Source organism: Hyperolius riggenbachi, chromosome 5, assembly GCF_040937935.1.
Source record: "Hyperolius riggenbachi isolate aHypRig1 chromosome 5, aHypRig1.pri, whole genome shotgun sequence".
Taxonomy (NCBI): Eukaryota; Metazoa; Chordata; class Amphibia; order Anura; family Hyperoliidae; genus Hyperolius; species Hyperolius riggenbachi.
This window is the reverse complement of record NC_090650.1, coordinates 86508281-86523397: the sequence shown is the minus strand read 5'-3', so window position 1 is coordinate 86523397 and position 15117 is coordinate 86508281. Positions and strand designations below refer to the sequence as shown.

At 46.8% G+C, this 15117-nt stretch overlaps 1 protein-coding gene across 1 annotated transcript in view; it reads left to right on the top strand.

Annotated features, from left to right (window-relative positions):
• LOC137518298 (villin-1-like) overlaps positions 1 to 15117 on the top strand; it is a 135011-nt gene that overhangs the window by 106050 nt on the left and 13844 nt on the right. Inside the window, exons 16-18 of the mRNA XM_068235959.1 lie at positions 6292 to 6436; positions 8308 to 8496; positions 10020 to 10088. Coding sequence (XP_068092060.1) covers positions 6292 to 6436; positions 8308 to 8496; positions 10020 to 10088 — 403 coding nt within the window. The remainder of the gene's footprint in view (positions 1 to 6291; positions 6437 to 8307; positions 8497 to 10019; positions 10089 to 15117) is intronic.

Sequence of the window (15117 nt, the reverse complement as noted above, 5' to 3'; positions counted from 1 at the left end):
AAAGCTTGGTAGATGGAGCTTGGAGTTTGTTAGATGGTGAAACCGCTGTCTAATTACCATGTACAGCGTTGCAATCTCCAGAGGCTCAGGGGTGATCGGCTGTCATAGGCTGAAGCCTATGACAGCTGATCACAGGGATTGGCTGGCGGGCGAGGGAGGGCGGGCTGGGGAGAACAAAACAAAACAAAAAAATGACACATTTATTCAAAACAAAAACACATAGATATTTATTTTAAAAAAATAAACACTGGGAGAGCGGAAAGCTCTGTTGGTGGTGAGAAAAGGGGGGGAAGGGGGAATCACTTGTGTGCTGTGTTGTGCGGCCCTGCAGCTTGGCCTTAAAGCTGCATTGTCCTATTTAAAAAAAATGGCCTGGTCTTTTTGGGGGGGGGGGGGGGGGGGGGGTTTAACACTGTGATCCTCAAGATTTTAAAGAAAACCTGTAATGTGAAAAACCTCCCCCTGTCCTCCTCTGTCCCACGGTGGTGGAGAAAATCCTCCTGGAACGGCGGAGATGTAAATATTTACCTCCCAGGCTACAGCGCAGGCGCAGTATCGGCTCTCCGCCTCGGAGATAGGCGGAAATAAGCGATCGCTGTCGGGCCACTCAAATGCACAGGCGCAAGTCACCTGCGCAGTAGAGCGGACGCGACGGAGATCAGCTATTTTCGCCTATCTCTGTGCGGAGAGCCACAACAGCGCCCCCGCTGGAGCCAGGAAAGGTAAATAAATCATCAAGCGATAAGCACTTGTCAGCCTTGTCGAGGGAGGATTCCGGGACACTTCGGGGGAGCCAGCTCTGGACTGCCTGCAGCTACAGGGGAGGGGGAAGCCTCATTGGGACCCTGAGGCTTCCCACTCCCGAGGTGAGTACCCCCCAGGGGACATTTTGTTGTTGTTACAGGGTCTCTTTAAGTAGGCTGCTGGTGAGCTGAATCAGGGCTGGTACACACCAGAGCCGTTTTGGATCGTTTTTTAAAACGCTTGCAGGGGGAAAACCGCTTGGCCAATGAAAGTGAATGGGATGGTGCACACCAGAGTGGTTCGTTTTTTCCACAAACGCAAACTAAGGGGCTGCAGCATTTTTTAGATTTCTGAAGCCTTTCTGCCTCAATGTTAAAGTATAGGAAAGTGGAAAACAGCTCTGAAAAATGCTAGATCAGAGCGGTTTTCCAGGCGTTTTTGTTACAGAAGCTGTTCAGTAACAGCTTTACAATAACAATATATGAAATGTGCTACACAAAAACGCTCCAAAAAAACGCTAGGCATGTTTAGAAAACATGCCTAGAATCGCTCTGAAATTTGCTTCAAAAACCTCTAACGTTTGCAGGTCTGCTAGAGGTTTTTGGTGTGCACTGGGCCTTACTCCTCATGTTCATAGATCTTGGACATTTATGGGAAGATGCCCAGGTATCACTTCCTGAGGGTGTGTACCATACACACATCCAATTTTGATTGACCAATGAATGTCCAATTTTGCCACCTCCATGAGGTGCAGGGGGCAATCCCTGATAATGGTCACTCAGCAGGTGCAGAACTCGCAGGCCAGCAGTTCTGAGGAGAGAGACTGAGATTCACAATCTTTGTAACTCAGTTGAAATGGTCCTCCTGAAGTCCACACGGCTTGTACAATCCAGACTCCACCAATCTCCCAAGTTCTCCCAGCTCTGATCTGGCAGCTGTATTGTTCCACCAGGGTCAGCAGGAGCTCAGTGTGCAGAAATATATGCCACAGGATCCCTTCTTCACATGTAGCAGTCAATTGTGTGCTAGTCTGATGGATTTAGGCCTTAAAATTAGTTCCAGTCACTCCAGAACTCTCTGAGAGGCTGAAGACACACCACACCAGCCACTTCTCAGCTCCCAGAAGCCTCTGCTCACTCCACCCTCTCTTCCAGAATTCTCTGCAGTCTTAAAGGAACTATGCCCTCTAAAGGCAGCAGTATATAACATAACAATAAGGCCTGGAACCCACTGAAAACCGCAAACGCAAAACGCAACCGCTAGCGTTTTGTCTGAGCGGTTTGCAAGCAGATTCATGCGCGTTTTTGGTCGTGTTTTGCAACATTGTATTTTTTTCCCCAGCGGGTGCCTAGCGTTTTGCGTTTTGCGTTTTTATCCTGATTGGTCCTGTGAATTATTTTTCATTTTGTTACAGTGTGCTGAACCGCAAAACGCTAGCAAAACCGCTCAGTTTAGGTTTTGCTGAGCGTTTCCGCTAGCGGTTCAATACTTTACATTGAAGCGCTAACGCTCCCAAAATGCTGCATGTCCTGCGTTTGCGTTTCTGAGAAACGCAAACGCTCCTGTGGAAGTTGCCCCATCCATTAACATTAGCCCAGCGTTTTGGCAAACTGCTAGCGTATCGCAGTGCTGCCAAAACGCTGCCAAAAGCGCTCCTGTGGGTTCCAGCCCTTACAAAGCATTTTATAGTGTTACATACATGGAAGAGGTAAAAGTGGCCAATAATTGTCCAATAAAAATTGGATTTGTGTATGCTCCTTTACACAACAATTGCAAAGTGTGTGCAAGAGGGCTCTCTTCCTATTACATAACTAGCAGGCCCAGATTTACCTCACAGGAGCCTATAGGCACAGATGTCCTGGCACCTCCATGAACTTACAAACTCCAACCAAGGTGCAGCGCAACTGTGTTGGCTGTCCCAGCTGTCACCTCTCCCTTACTTCACTCGCCCATCATAGGTACCTACATGTGCCTCTTAGCATTAGACTGCCAGAACAGTGTTGCCAACTCATCCCTTTAATTACTGACACATATGAATTATACAGGTTTTGGGGCTAGGTAGATGCAGTTAAGCCCCAGAACCTGTATAACTTAGATATGTCAGTAATTAAAGAGAACCCGAGATGGCATTGTATTACGTTAGTGGGGCACAGAGGCTGGTTGGGCACACTAACACCAGCCTCTGTTGCCCCATCGTGTGTCTCAAAGACCCCCCTGCTCGCCGCTATACTCCCCACACGCAGCGTGTCGCCAGCACAATGTTTACTCTAGCGCTGTCTGTCAGCGCCGCTCCCCCGCCTCCTCCGCATCGCCGCTACCCACCCTCGTCCCTTCCCTCCCGCTGATTGGAGGGAAGGGACGAGGGCGGGTAGCGGCGATGCGGAGGTGGCGGGGGAGCGGCGCTGACAGACAGCGCTAGAGTAAACATTGTGCTGGCGACACGCTGCGTGTCGCCAGCACTGCGGGGAGTATAGCAGCGAGCAGGGGGGTCTTTGAGACACACGATGGGGCAACAGAGGCTGGTGTTAGTGTGCCCAACCAGCCTCTGTGCCCCACTAACGTAATACAATGCCACCTCGGGTTCTCTTTAAAGGGATGAGTTGGCAACACTGTGCCAGAAGTACCCTCAATATTAGGTAGCTAGAGGTGCCCACAAGTATTAGGTAGCTAGAAGAGCCTCGGTATTAAGTAGCTAGAGATGCCTCTGACTGAAGTAAGATCTTGTCAGTGAAATGCCGAGAGCATGGTGAGCAATCTCTCTTTAACACTCTCATCAAGGACTTAGGGAAAAAGGTGCGCAGCGTGGGGAGAGGAGTGAGGCACCTTTCCACCATCAGGCGCCCGTAGGCACATGCCTACAGTGCCTTATAATCTTGCCCTGGTAAGTAGATTAAAAACCTTCTAGTTTTAACAAAAGGAGTGAGACTTCATAGCTGGAAGGGGCCACGCTCAGGGTTTTTTGAACAGTATAAGACACCAGTCGGTAAACCAGTTGACCAGCTGTGTCAGATAATCACCATATTGGTAGCCCACAGACTAGCTGTTTTAAGAAAATCTTAAAGGGAACCAGAGACGAATGGCCAGCTAAAATAGGAAAAGGATTTATACATACCTGGGGCTTCTTCCAGCCCCATAAGCCTGGATCGCTCCCACGCCGTCATCCTCCACTTCCTGCATCGGCGGTACCGGGTCCTGTCACTTCCGGCGGACGTGGCCAATTGTCTGCATACACAGGGGCTCCCTCCATACCCTTTACGCATGCGGCTGCGCAGTATGCAGCCGCACGCATAGGTATATGGAGGGAGCCCCTGTCCAGCCGGCCGACTGGCCGACTCGCGGTAATGACGGGACCCGGGTACCGGCGGATCCAAGCAGCGGAGGACGGCGGCGTGGGAGCGATCCGTGCGTATGGGGCTGGAGGAAGCCCCAGGTATGTATAAACCTTTCCTTCATTTCATATCTGGTTCTCTTTAAGCACAAAATAATAGTTTTAGGGCCTGTTTCTATTGATGCGACTTTGCAGTCTTTCCCCACATGTGAATTTGAATGGGGTAACCCAGTCGGCTGCTGACCATGCAGGGAAAAAATGGGCAACATGCTGCATTTAAACTCATTGCGCAAGCAAATCCCTATACTGGTGCATTGCACAGCTAGAGGGATGTGGATGCGTCTTGCATCACAGCCGTGTCAGCATTGCGTCTCACAAGGCGCAAGCAAAGCACAGTGGAAACTGGCTCTTATTCTATACAATCAGTCATAAGTAGCTGAAAGAAAGGGAAAATAAAAATGTCTGCTTATGTTATTCAGAGTTGAAGTGATTAAACATTCAGCTTTACTTTAGTATAGCACCCTCTAGTGTCATATCTAGGATCTGCACGCCGATGCTCAGTCTAGGCCACAGCTTCTCAGCCCATACAATAGTAGTAGTAATACAATAATGATAAATCATATATAAACAGACCTGATAGTTAATTATAATATCAAGACATGTTTGAAAAGCATTTATATACAATAATGGATCAATCCTAATTTACACATATTCTCCAAAGGATAGGACAGGTTCTAGAGTAGACTCTTTGCTGCCTGAGGCAAACTTGAGAGGATGTAAAATATTTACCTCCACGCCGTAAATAAGTAAAAAAAACCACAGCAAACAAACCTTTGGAATTAACCTCTTGAGGACCCTGGGCTTAAACCCCCCTAGTGACCAGGCCATTTTTTTACAAAATAGGCCGCTGCAGCTTTAAGGCCTTGCTGCAGGGCCATACAACTCAGCACGCAAGTGATTCCCCCCCCCCCTCCCCCCCCTACTTTTCTGCCCACCAACAGAGCTTTCTGTTGGTGAGGTGTGATCCCCTCCAGCATGTTTATTTATTTATTTACTTATAGTTATTTATTTTCCTCACTAGGCCCGCCCTTCCTCCCCCTGGCAGTTGGCTGATGGTGTACTGGTTAAGGGCTCTGCCTCTGACACAGGAGACCAGGGTTCGAATCTCGGCTCTGCCTGTTCAGTAAGCCAGCACTAATTCAGTAGGAGACCTTTGGCAAGTCTCCCTTACACTGCTACTGCCAATAGAGCGCGCCCTTGTGGCTGCTGCTTGAGTCCGCAAGGAGAAAAGCGCAATATAAATGTTATTTGTCTTGTCTTGTCTTGTCTGTCAGCCAATCGCTCTGATCGTCTGTCATAGGCATCAGCCTATGATAGCCGATCACTCCTGATCCTGCCAGGGGGACAGCTGTGTCACACGGCTGTCCCCAGTACATCGCTGCCGTAGATTGCAGCGCTGTACAGTGTAAATAGTGTTTCGCCGTCTAACAGTCTCCTAGCGGTGATCGCCACTGGGAGACTGATGACGGAGCAGGGCTCCATCATTCAAGCTGAGATGCAGGAGTATCGCTGTGTGTGATCTCCAGCAAAACATGCCCCCAGGACTGCACGCCAATTGGCATTAGGCGGTCCTGGGGCTGCTGCCGCGCTCACGCCAATTGGCGGGAGGCGGTCGCCTAGTAGTTAAATGCTTTTTTTTCATTTTTCCACTAATATTATTGTTATCAATATGAACTATTATTATTCATTGTAGTAACGGTAATAATAAAAATAAAATAATACTATACACATTTATTGTTGTATAAATTATTTACTATTCAATGTATTTTTTTGTTTTATTACTTAATTACCATAAGATAAAATAAATATCTTCAGAAAATGTTTTTGTATTTGATCAGACTCCAGTCATCTTTTGCTCCCAACTAGCAATTTTTCGGACTGCATATATTTGGGGTACATGGCTTATTTGAATTTCCTAATTTTAAGACAATTCCAGCTCATTTAGATGAAATCCCCTTTTGTCAGTCCACATCTGTCACATTGTGCAAACTGGGCCAAATTATTTCTGAACAGCTGGACTGGTGTACAGTAGGAATGGCAAAGGTATGCACAGCAGAACATTCATATTTGTTAGTGGTGGGAAGGGATTAAACAAAGACATTTGCACAATATTTATAACATTTTATTAACATATTAAATGTTTTGCTTGGTGTGTCTAGATTCCAGGAGGCTGTGGTTCGGTATAAACCCCGTCTGTTTGAATGCTCCAATCAGACAGGTCGGTTCATCATGACAGAAGTGGTGGAGTTTGATCAGAGTGATCTTGACGAGGATGATGTGATGCTGCTGGACACCTGGGAAGAGGTAACTGTGATCACCAATTGGTTGGACAAATGTGCCCACCTGAAATCTCTTCAGAATGTGGACAGCACAGTGGCCTAGTGGTTAGCACTCTCGCCTTGCAGCGCTGGTTCCCAGCCAGGTCAACATCTGCACAGCGTTTGTACTGTAGATACTCGAATACAAGTCGACCTGATGTATAAGTCGACTCCAATATTTGATCTTCTTAAGCTGGAATTTTTTATTGACTCAAGTATAAGTTTACTCAGTACAGTTAGGGACCAGGAAGAATTAACAACTGCACTTGGGGCCCAGGAGGGATTAATGACTGCAGTGCATAGAGTATTGCAGCCATTAACCCCTCCTGTCTCTTAAGTGTAGCCAATAACTCCTCTATGCCCCCAAGTGCAGCAATTCACTCCCCTTGCTGCAGCCCAGTATTTCCCCCCCTGCCACTTCCTTGTTAATTGCTGTAGGCAGGACTTTCAGACCTGTGCTTTCTTGGCATTCCTTTTATCAAGAAAGTGTCACTTACTACTGGGTAAATTGCTGCAAATGGGAATGTCACTAAATGTACACACATTACTTGCTCAGTGCTGCCCGTGACTCATGTATAAGTCCACCCCTATACTTTTATTTAGTCAGTCAGACCTAAATTTCTAGACTTATACTCGAGTATATACAGTATATTCTTCCCATGTCTACGTGGGTTTTCTCCGGGCACTCCGGTTTCCTCCCACATTCCATGAAAAAACAGATAAGTTAATTGGCTTCCCCCTACATGATACATACATAGACATACATACATAGACTACATGATGATACATACATAGACATATGACAATGGTAGGGATTGGATTATGGGCCCCTCTGAGGGACAGTTAGTGATAAGACTATCTACTATGTACAGCGCTGCGTAAGATGTCGGTGCTATATAATAATAATAATAATATTCAGTAAACTTGTGAGCTTGGACTGAGAAAGCAAATTCATATGAATGTGGAGGCATGAGGATGTGGATGGAGCAACTTATTATAGAGAAACCATGTCATACAAATCATCATCTAGCAGTGTTTTAGGACACCCATTCCATAGTCATTCGATTGTCGCCAAATCGGGCCAGCTTATATCTGTAATCTTCTTAGTTGCAATTTATCGGCCAATCCATTCTTCAGATCAGGGGACAATCTGTACAAACACGGCCCCTCAACAACATCGCCAATAATGGATTTTTTTTCTGCAGCTTTTAACTCTTCCCCCCCCCCCCCATCCTCAGTGGGTAGCCTCCTGGTTTTCTTCCTCTCCCCTCCCCATAGTACAGTTTAGCTGATCCAAATGAATATATCTATCAAAGTATTGCTGTATATTTTTGTGAGCTTATTCAATACACCACCATAGCTCCCAACTGTTTGGAGGGACGGTCACTCTTTGGGAACCGAGACCCTCTGTCCCTCTTATTTCCTCATTTGTTCCTCTTTCAGAGCTGATGTACAGATCTGTGTAACTATATGATTTTTTTCCCTTAAAAATGTTTTGAATTGACTAAACTTTATTTCCATCCTTTAAATCAATATATTTCTTACTTTCCAATTATATTATAAAATAAAACTAATGACAATAGAAGTTACCAGTGTGGTTGGAATGATAAAACAACATATTTTGCTTATGAGTTCTTTGTGATCTGCATGACTAGGGGGTGTGGCTGGGCATGATTAGAGGTGTGGCAGGGGCATGTCTTAGAGTGTCCCTTTTTCTTCACTCACAAAGTTGGGAGGTATACACCACATTTACCTTAGTATAGAAGACATGAAACTAGCTATGCAAGAACTCCACTGAGTGGATTTATATTTTCTTATAGATGTAAAATCTAAAAATGTATATTTGTTTTTAATCAGATTTTCCTTTGGATTGGTAAATCATCCAATGAATATGAAAGAACAGAATCACTGACGTCTGCCAAAGAGTATCTGAAATCGCACCCTGCAGGGCGTGACCCGTCAACACCCATAATAACCGTGAAGCAAGGACATGAACCCCAAACTTTCACTGGTTGGTTTAATGCCTGGGACTCTCATAAGTGGAGTGTAAGTAACATCATTATCAGCCGCACCCTGTAAGCTGGCTATACTATTCAGCGTCCAGTTAAAAATGGCGCCAGCCAAATAATGGCGCCTGGTTATGCACGATATTTTTTTAAAAACGATATTTATCATTTTACTAAAACGGTGTTTATCGTTTTAACAAAAAACGGTATTTATCGTTTTAACAAAAAAAAACGATGTTTATCGTTTGTATAAAAAACAATATTTTTCGTTTTTGAGAGTTTAAAGTTCCTTTCCTGTCGTTTTAATGTTAAAACGTTAAATAGCGTTTTAATGTTAAACCGTTAAATAGCGTTTTGAACACTGTAGTGGCGGCTCCGTGCACCATTTGTTATTTTACATAAATAAATAAAAAATAAAATAATAAATATTCATAAATGTTTGCTTATTGTTTGTTTTTTGTTATTTAAATGACGTGGGGCCCCCCTCCTGAGCCTCTTTAACCCCTTGTCGCCCATGCAGGCTGGGATAGCCAGAATGCGGAGCCCCGGCCGAGTGGGGCTTTCGCACCCTGAGCTATACAAGCCCGCATGGTCCATGGTATGGGGGGGGCAAGGGGCTTGGCCGCCCCTCCCCCCTGGAGCCCTTGTCCAATCTATGGACAAAAGGCTCTTCCCTGCCTCCCTTGCCCCAGGTGGAGGCGGGGGCGATGACTCCCGGGGGGGGGGGGGGTGTCATAGTGGCATCTGGCAGTCCCCTTTAAGAAGAGCCCCCCAGAGCCGCTCCATCGTCCCTCCTGCGCGGCTTTCCGCACTTCTCCCTGCTTACCGTATCTATAGCGCCAACCCACCCTGTCACCCTGGGTGCTATGGGTGCTCCAGGGTGACAGCATGAGTGAGCGCTATAGATTCAGTATGCGGGGAGAAGTGTGGAAAGCTGCGCAGGAGGGACGGCGGAGCTCCAAGGCTCCCCATTGGTCTAATAACAGACCAATGGGTATCAGGAGGCACCCCATTGGTCTGTTAATAGACCAATGGGGCTCCTTGGAGCCAAATTCAAAGATGCTTTTTAGCTCTAGCTATACTCAGTATAGCTAGAGAAGCACAGGGGGGGGGGGGGGGGGTGTCGGCGTTGTGTGGTGGCGGGGGCGCGTCAGCGGAGATCTTCAATCAAGCTCGCAACATTAGAGGATACTGTCGTGGGATCATTTCCGAGGATATTGGTGTGGGAATTTTTTTTTTAAAAGTACAGGTATGTATTTCTGGTTAATTAAGAATAATAAAATACTTTTTTCATTGTCATGTTTTTATTTCATTTAACCCTTTGTGGAAATGTGTAAGGGGTATATCCTATACTCATTTCTCCTGGAAGGGGGGCGGGCATCTGGGGGTCTGGGGGGAGGGGTGGCCACATGAAGGCCACTCTCATTTATGTCATTACACTCTCCTGACCTGATTTAATGATTTTATAACCCCATATGCAATGCCTCCCTGAAGATAGACATGCACAGGAAATTCAGGCCTGTTTGTTTAGTTTTATAATCAGGTGGTCTTTTCTCTCCTCAGTCTGACCTCTCATATGAAGATATGAAGAAGAACCTGGGTGATGTTGCTGCCATCTCACAGATCAGTGCAGTGAGTCTTATGGGTTTCATAACATAATCGCATTGAGTCCACTGGAGAGCGATCATCAACTCACCAGAATGTTGTGTATACAACTTGTAATACTAATTCACAGTGCTCAGTTGCGTTACAGAATCATTCTACATGTCAGCTCTCTGCCCATACAGTTCTATGGGCCTGTTCACACCTCTGTGTTGTAACTGATTATGTTATTCTAACATGCAGGCCAGTCTCTAGTACAGTTCACACTCAGCATATCGCGTGAGTTAACCAGCTGACCACTGTGAATCCGGCCATATCCATAATCCATATCCAATGCTGCTGCCACACAAGTGCATAGGTCAATCTCTAAAAGCCTTTCAACATATTAAAAGACATCCGAGGTGAAAATAAACTGATGAGAAAAACAATTGTATCTATCCTCCTTCTGACTTTTTTTTTTTTTAGATATCACAGTTTTATTTTATATTTTAATCTAGTTTTTCAGTTTTTACTGTTTTATTGTGTCTGCTCAATGACACCTTCATTGAAGTATGCCAGAGCTCAAATCTATGAATTATTGACCGTGTTTTATCTCTTTCCTGCTCTCAGAAGCCATTTGCTGACAGGAAAGTGTTCTATGGCTGTAATTACTGAGGGTTATGCTATAGTCTGACCCAGTCCTACCCGGACAATAACTATCGCTTACATACCTGATTAACTCTTTCGGTCAGAGAAAGAAAAAAAGGAACACAGTCTAGTTATTTGTGTGCTTGGCACTGTATGACTATCTCCTCATGTCACATGTCACCTCAGTTGTCCTTTAAAGGACTTACGAGGCCAACTACGTAAAAAGAGTTAATTACCTGCCTCTAAGTTTCACGCACGGAGGACGCCGTCCGCGCCCTCTGTGCAGCGCCGCCGGGTCCCCCGCTCATTATCCCCCCCGGGCCGGCTCCCGACCCCACGGCCCGGGTCGGGCTCTCCTTAGTAGCGTGGATCGGAGGAGTTGGCCCTAGAGCTGCGCAGCCGCATTCGCGGCCAGGCGGACTGCGCAGCCGCGGCCAGAGGAAGCGGCCATCTTTGGAGGGGAAGGAGAGCCCGACCCGGGCCGTGGGGTCGGGAGCCGGCCCGGGGGGGATAATGAGCGGGGGACCCGGCGGCGCTGCACGGAGGGCGCGGACGGCGTCCTCCGTGCCTGAAACTTAGAGGCAGGTAATTAACTTTTTTCACGTAGTTGGCCTCGTAAGTCCTTTAAAAATAGAATCATTTCTGAGCATAACAAGGGAGATAGGCTTGAGGGCACCATATTTTTTTGGCAGGAGTACCAGACTGTTTCTCCCTCTTCCCACTGCTTGTTTCTGTACCCCATTGTAGAGGTGAGCACAGAATTTGGGGACTGTGACATATTCAAATCTTCTACCAGAAGATCTTTGCTGTCACTTTAGGATTCATACCCAGTGGCCTTGCAGTAGGGGGTGCAGAGGTTGCGACCACACCAGAGCCCTTGGGCCAGAGGAGCCCAGTGATAATAATCATTAACAAGCTGTTCCCCATCCCCTGCTTGCACCTCTGACACTGTGGTTGTCCTTGGCAGGTTTTGGTGCGCCGTATGTAAAACTCGCACCTGGCCCATAGCTCCTTAGCTATGCAACTGTTCATACCCATTCCTTTCTCTTGGCACTTGTATTGTGACATCCCACTGGAGATGACCCATAAGAATGTCTATTTCACCAAGATCCTGTGCTGACCCTGCAGTTGGCTGCTACGCTTGCAATGGAGGGACTTATTGCTGCATATATTATAATGGGTGTATAATGGTGACTCTTCTTATTGGTATACGGTATGTAAGGGGGGCATGATGGTTCCACATGGTACAATACAGTAGAGTCTCGGTTATCAGGCACTGATGGCTATTGGCTGATGCCAGATAAGTGGGCTTTCTGGTTGCCAGAGGTTCAATATTAAATATAGGCCTAGCTTATACAGTACTATACCCCACTGTATATACATAGCATGAACTTAAAAGTATATTTACCTTGGGGGAGCCATGGAACCCAGTCTTAGGGCCAGTTCACACTACAAGAACTTTTCTAAGTGCTTTGTGATTTTAAAATCTCCTGCTAATGTTATCCTATGTGAGTGCTCACACTGGAGAAATGTGATCTTTAAAAAATCCCCCATAGCATTGCATTAGCAGGAGATGTTAAAATCTCTAGTGCTTAAAAAGCTCTTGTAGCGTGAATCAGTCCTAAAAGCACAGCAGTGCCCACTACAAACCAATTTTGCTTTCACCAATTGAGAGTACTGCCAGTGATCTGTGCTGGTTGGTTGAGACTGGATGTTAGTGGATTTCTGGATAACCAGGACTCTACTGTATTGTGGGTCATAATGGTGACATTTATTATAGGAAGGATATGGTAGGCTGGTAGCACTAGCAACACTGGCTACATAGAGGACATTATGACTGCACTTGTTATTGTGGGACATGCTGGATACAAACTGCATTGCTTAGATAGGGTTGTGACACAATGAAATAAACATGTGTAGGGAAAATGCAAAACATTAATAACCAGGCTGTTTTACTTGCTTTATTTTGCTGCCTGGAAGAGTTAATTTCTAGGCATGGAAGCGGCAGCTTCTGTCTTGTCTGTACCTTGTCGGGAGGGAATATAGTAAACATCACTGATAAGCAAAGTACAGCCATAAAAGTTTTCCTGTTAGAATACAACTCTTAAAGGGCAGGTAGAGATAAAATACATAAACTATTGACCTTTCTCTAACTCTGGAAAACTTAATAGGCTGCCACTGATTATAGTCATTTTTGGGGGTAGGAGTATAAATATAATTGTTTAAACTCAAGGTGAAAATAAACTGATGAGATACTTTAACCTTCCTGGCGGTAAGCCCGAGCTGAGCTCGGGCTATGCCGCGCAGGAGGATTTCTCCGGCCCTGGTGGGGCGATTTGGCCCATTCAAAGTGCTGTGCGCGCAGCCAGCACTTTGCTAGCCGCGCGCACAGCTTGATCGCCGCCGCTCTGCGGCGATCGCCCGCACGCAGCGGCGAAAGAGGCCCCCCCGCCAGAGCCCTGCGCTGCCCGGACCAATGAGTTCCGGGCAGCTCTATGGGCTGGATCGGGTGCGCCTGTCGGCTGACGTCCAGAGGCGTAGCTAGGATTTTCGGCGCCCGGGGACAAAGACCATCTCAGTGCGCCCCCAGCCCCCACCCTTCCACCCACAGGTGGTTGTGCGGCATGTAAAGCGGGCATGGTCATGCAGATTGTGGGTGTGGTCATGGGTGGAGCTAAATGTACATTGTCCATCTGCACAACAGCAGGCTCCATATACAGTACAATCCCTTTATAGTGAATTTCAAGGGACGGGGCCAAGTAGTTTACTATATCAGAAATTTACTATATTTGGCATATATTGTAAATTTTTGGGACCCAGGGACTGAGATAACTATATGAGGATAGGTCATACATTGTATAGTCATGCAGGTACATGATTGGGAACTGAGGACTGAGTTTACTACTGTATATCAGGATTGGTCATACATTAAAAACATCATGACTGTCACAGTGGATCAGATCTTTGAGATTCCCGACGACTCCAGGGAAAGTACCGCGATCGCTTGACTTCCCATTCACACTGGATGTGTAACATTACACATACCCGCCGCCAGAAGATGGATTGCTGAACACTCGTGTGAAGGGGGACGTCGCTGGATCCATCTTCCTCTGGTGAGTACTTATGAGTATTTAGCTTAAAGGAGTCATCAGGCAAGTTAATAGAAAATAAGTGGTACTTACCGGGGGCTTCCTCCAGCCCCAAGCTCCCAGGACGTCCCTCGCAGCAGCTCTGCCCGCAGCCGTTCGCCGCAGGTCCGTCCTGGTCCCCGGCGATGACGTCAGAGAGACCTCCAGGTCGCTCTGTACTGCGCCTGCGCAGTCCGCAGCGGCCCATGTGGCGGTGATTGACAGCACCGCTCGCGCAGGTGCAGTACAGAGCGACCTGGAAGTCGCTCTGACGTCATCGCCGGGGACCGGGACGGACCTGCGGTGAACGGCTGCGGGCAGAGCTGCGGCGAGGGACGTCCTGGGAGCTTGGGGCTGGAGGAAGCCCCCGGTAAGTACCACTTATTTTCTATTCACTTGCCTGATGACTCCTTTAAAGAGAACCTGAAGCGAGGGGGATATGGAGGCTGCCATATTTATTTCCTATTAAGCAATACCAGTTTCTTGGCTGTCCTGCTGATCCTCTGCGTCTAATACTTTTAGCCATTGACCCTGAACAAGCATGCAGCAGATCATGTGTTTCTGACATTGTCAGATGATCTGACAAGATTAGCTGCATGCTTGTTTCTGGAGTGATTCAGACACTACTGCAGCCAAATAGATCAGCCAGGCAACTGGTATTGTTTAAAAGTAAATAAATATGGCAGCCTCCATATACTTCTTGCTTCGGGTTCCCTTTAAGCAGGATATATATAAGGGCAGCACGGTGGCATAGTGGTTAGCACTCTCGCCTTGCAGTGCTGGACCCCCATCTTCGAATCCCAGCCAGATCAACATCTGCAAGGAGTTTGTATGTTCTCCCCATGTCTGTGTGGGTTTCATGCAGGTACTCTGATTTCCTCCCACCTCCCAAAACATACAGATAAGTTAATTGGCTTCCCCCTAATGCTGGGTACACACGATGCGATTTCCCGCTCGATCAGCGGGATCGATTATTTCCGACATGTTCGATTGGGTTTCGATCGATACAGCCGTCGATTTTGCATACTTAACATGCAAAATCGACGGCTGTATCGATCGAAACGCGAATGAACATGTCTGAAATAATCGATCCCGCTGATCAAGCGGGAAATCGCATCGTGTGTACCCAGCATAAAATTGCCCCTACACTAGACGATACATACAGAGACATATGGCAATGGTAGGGATTAGATTGTGAGCACCTCTTATGCTGAACATACACGGTTCGAGACTGTCCTTATCAATTGAGCCGCTGATGGCTCGATTGATAATATCCGACAGGTCCGATGACCCGCCAAATAGAT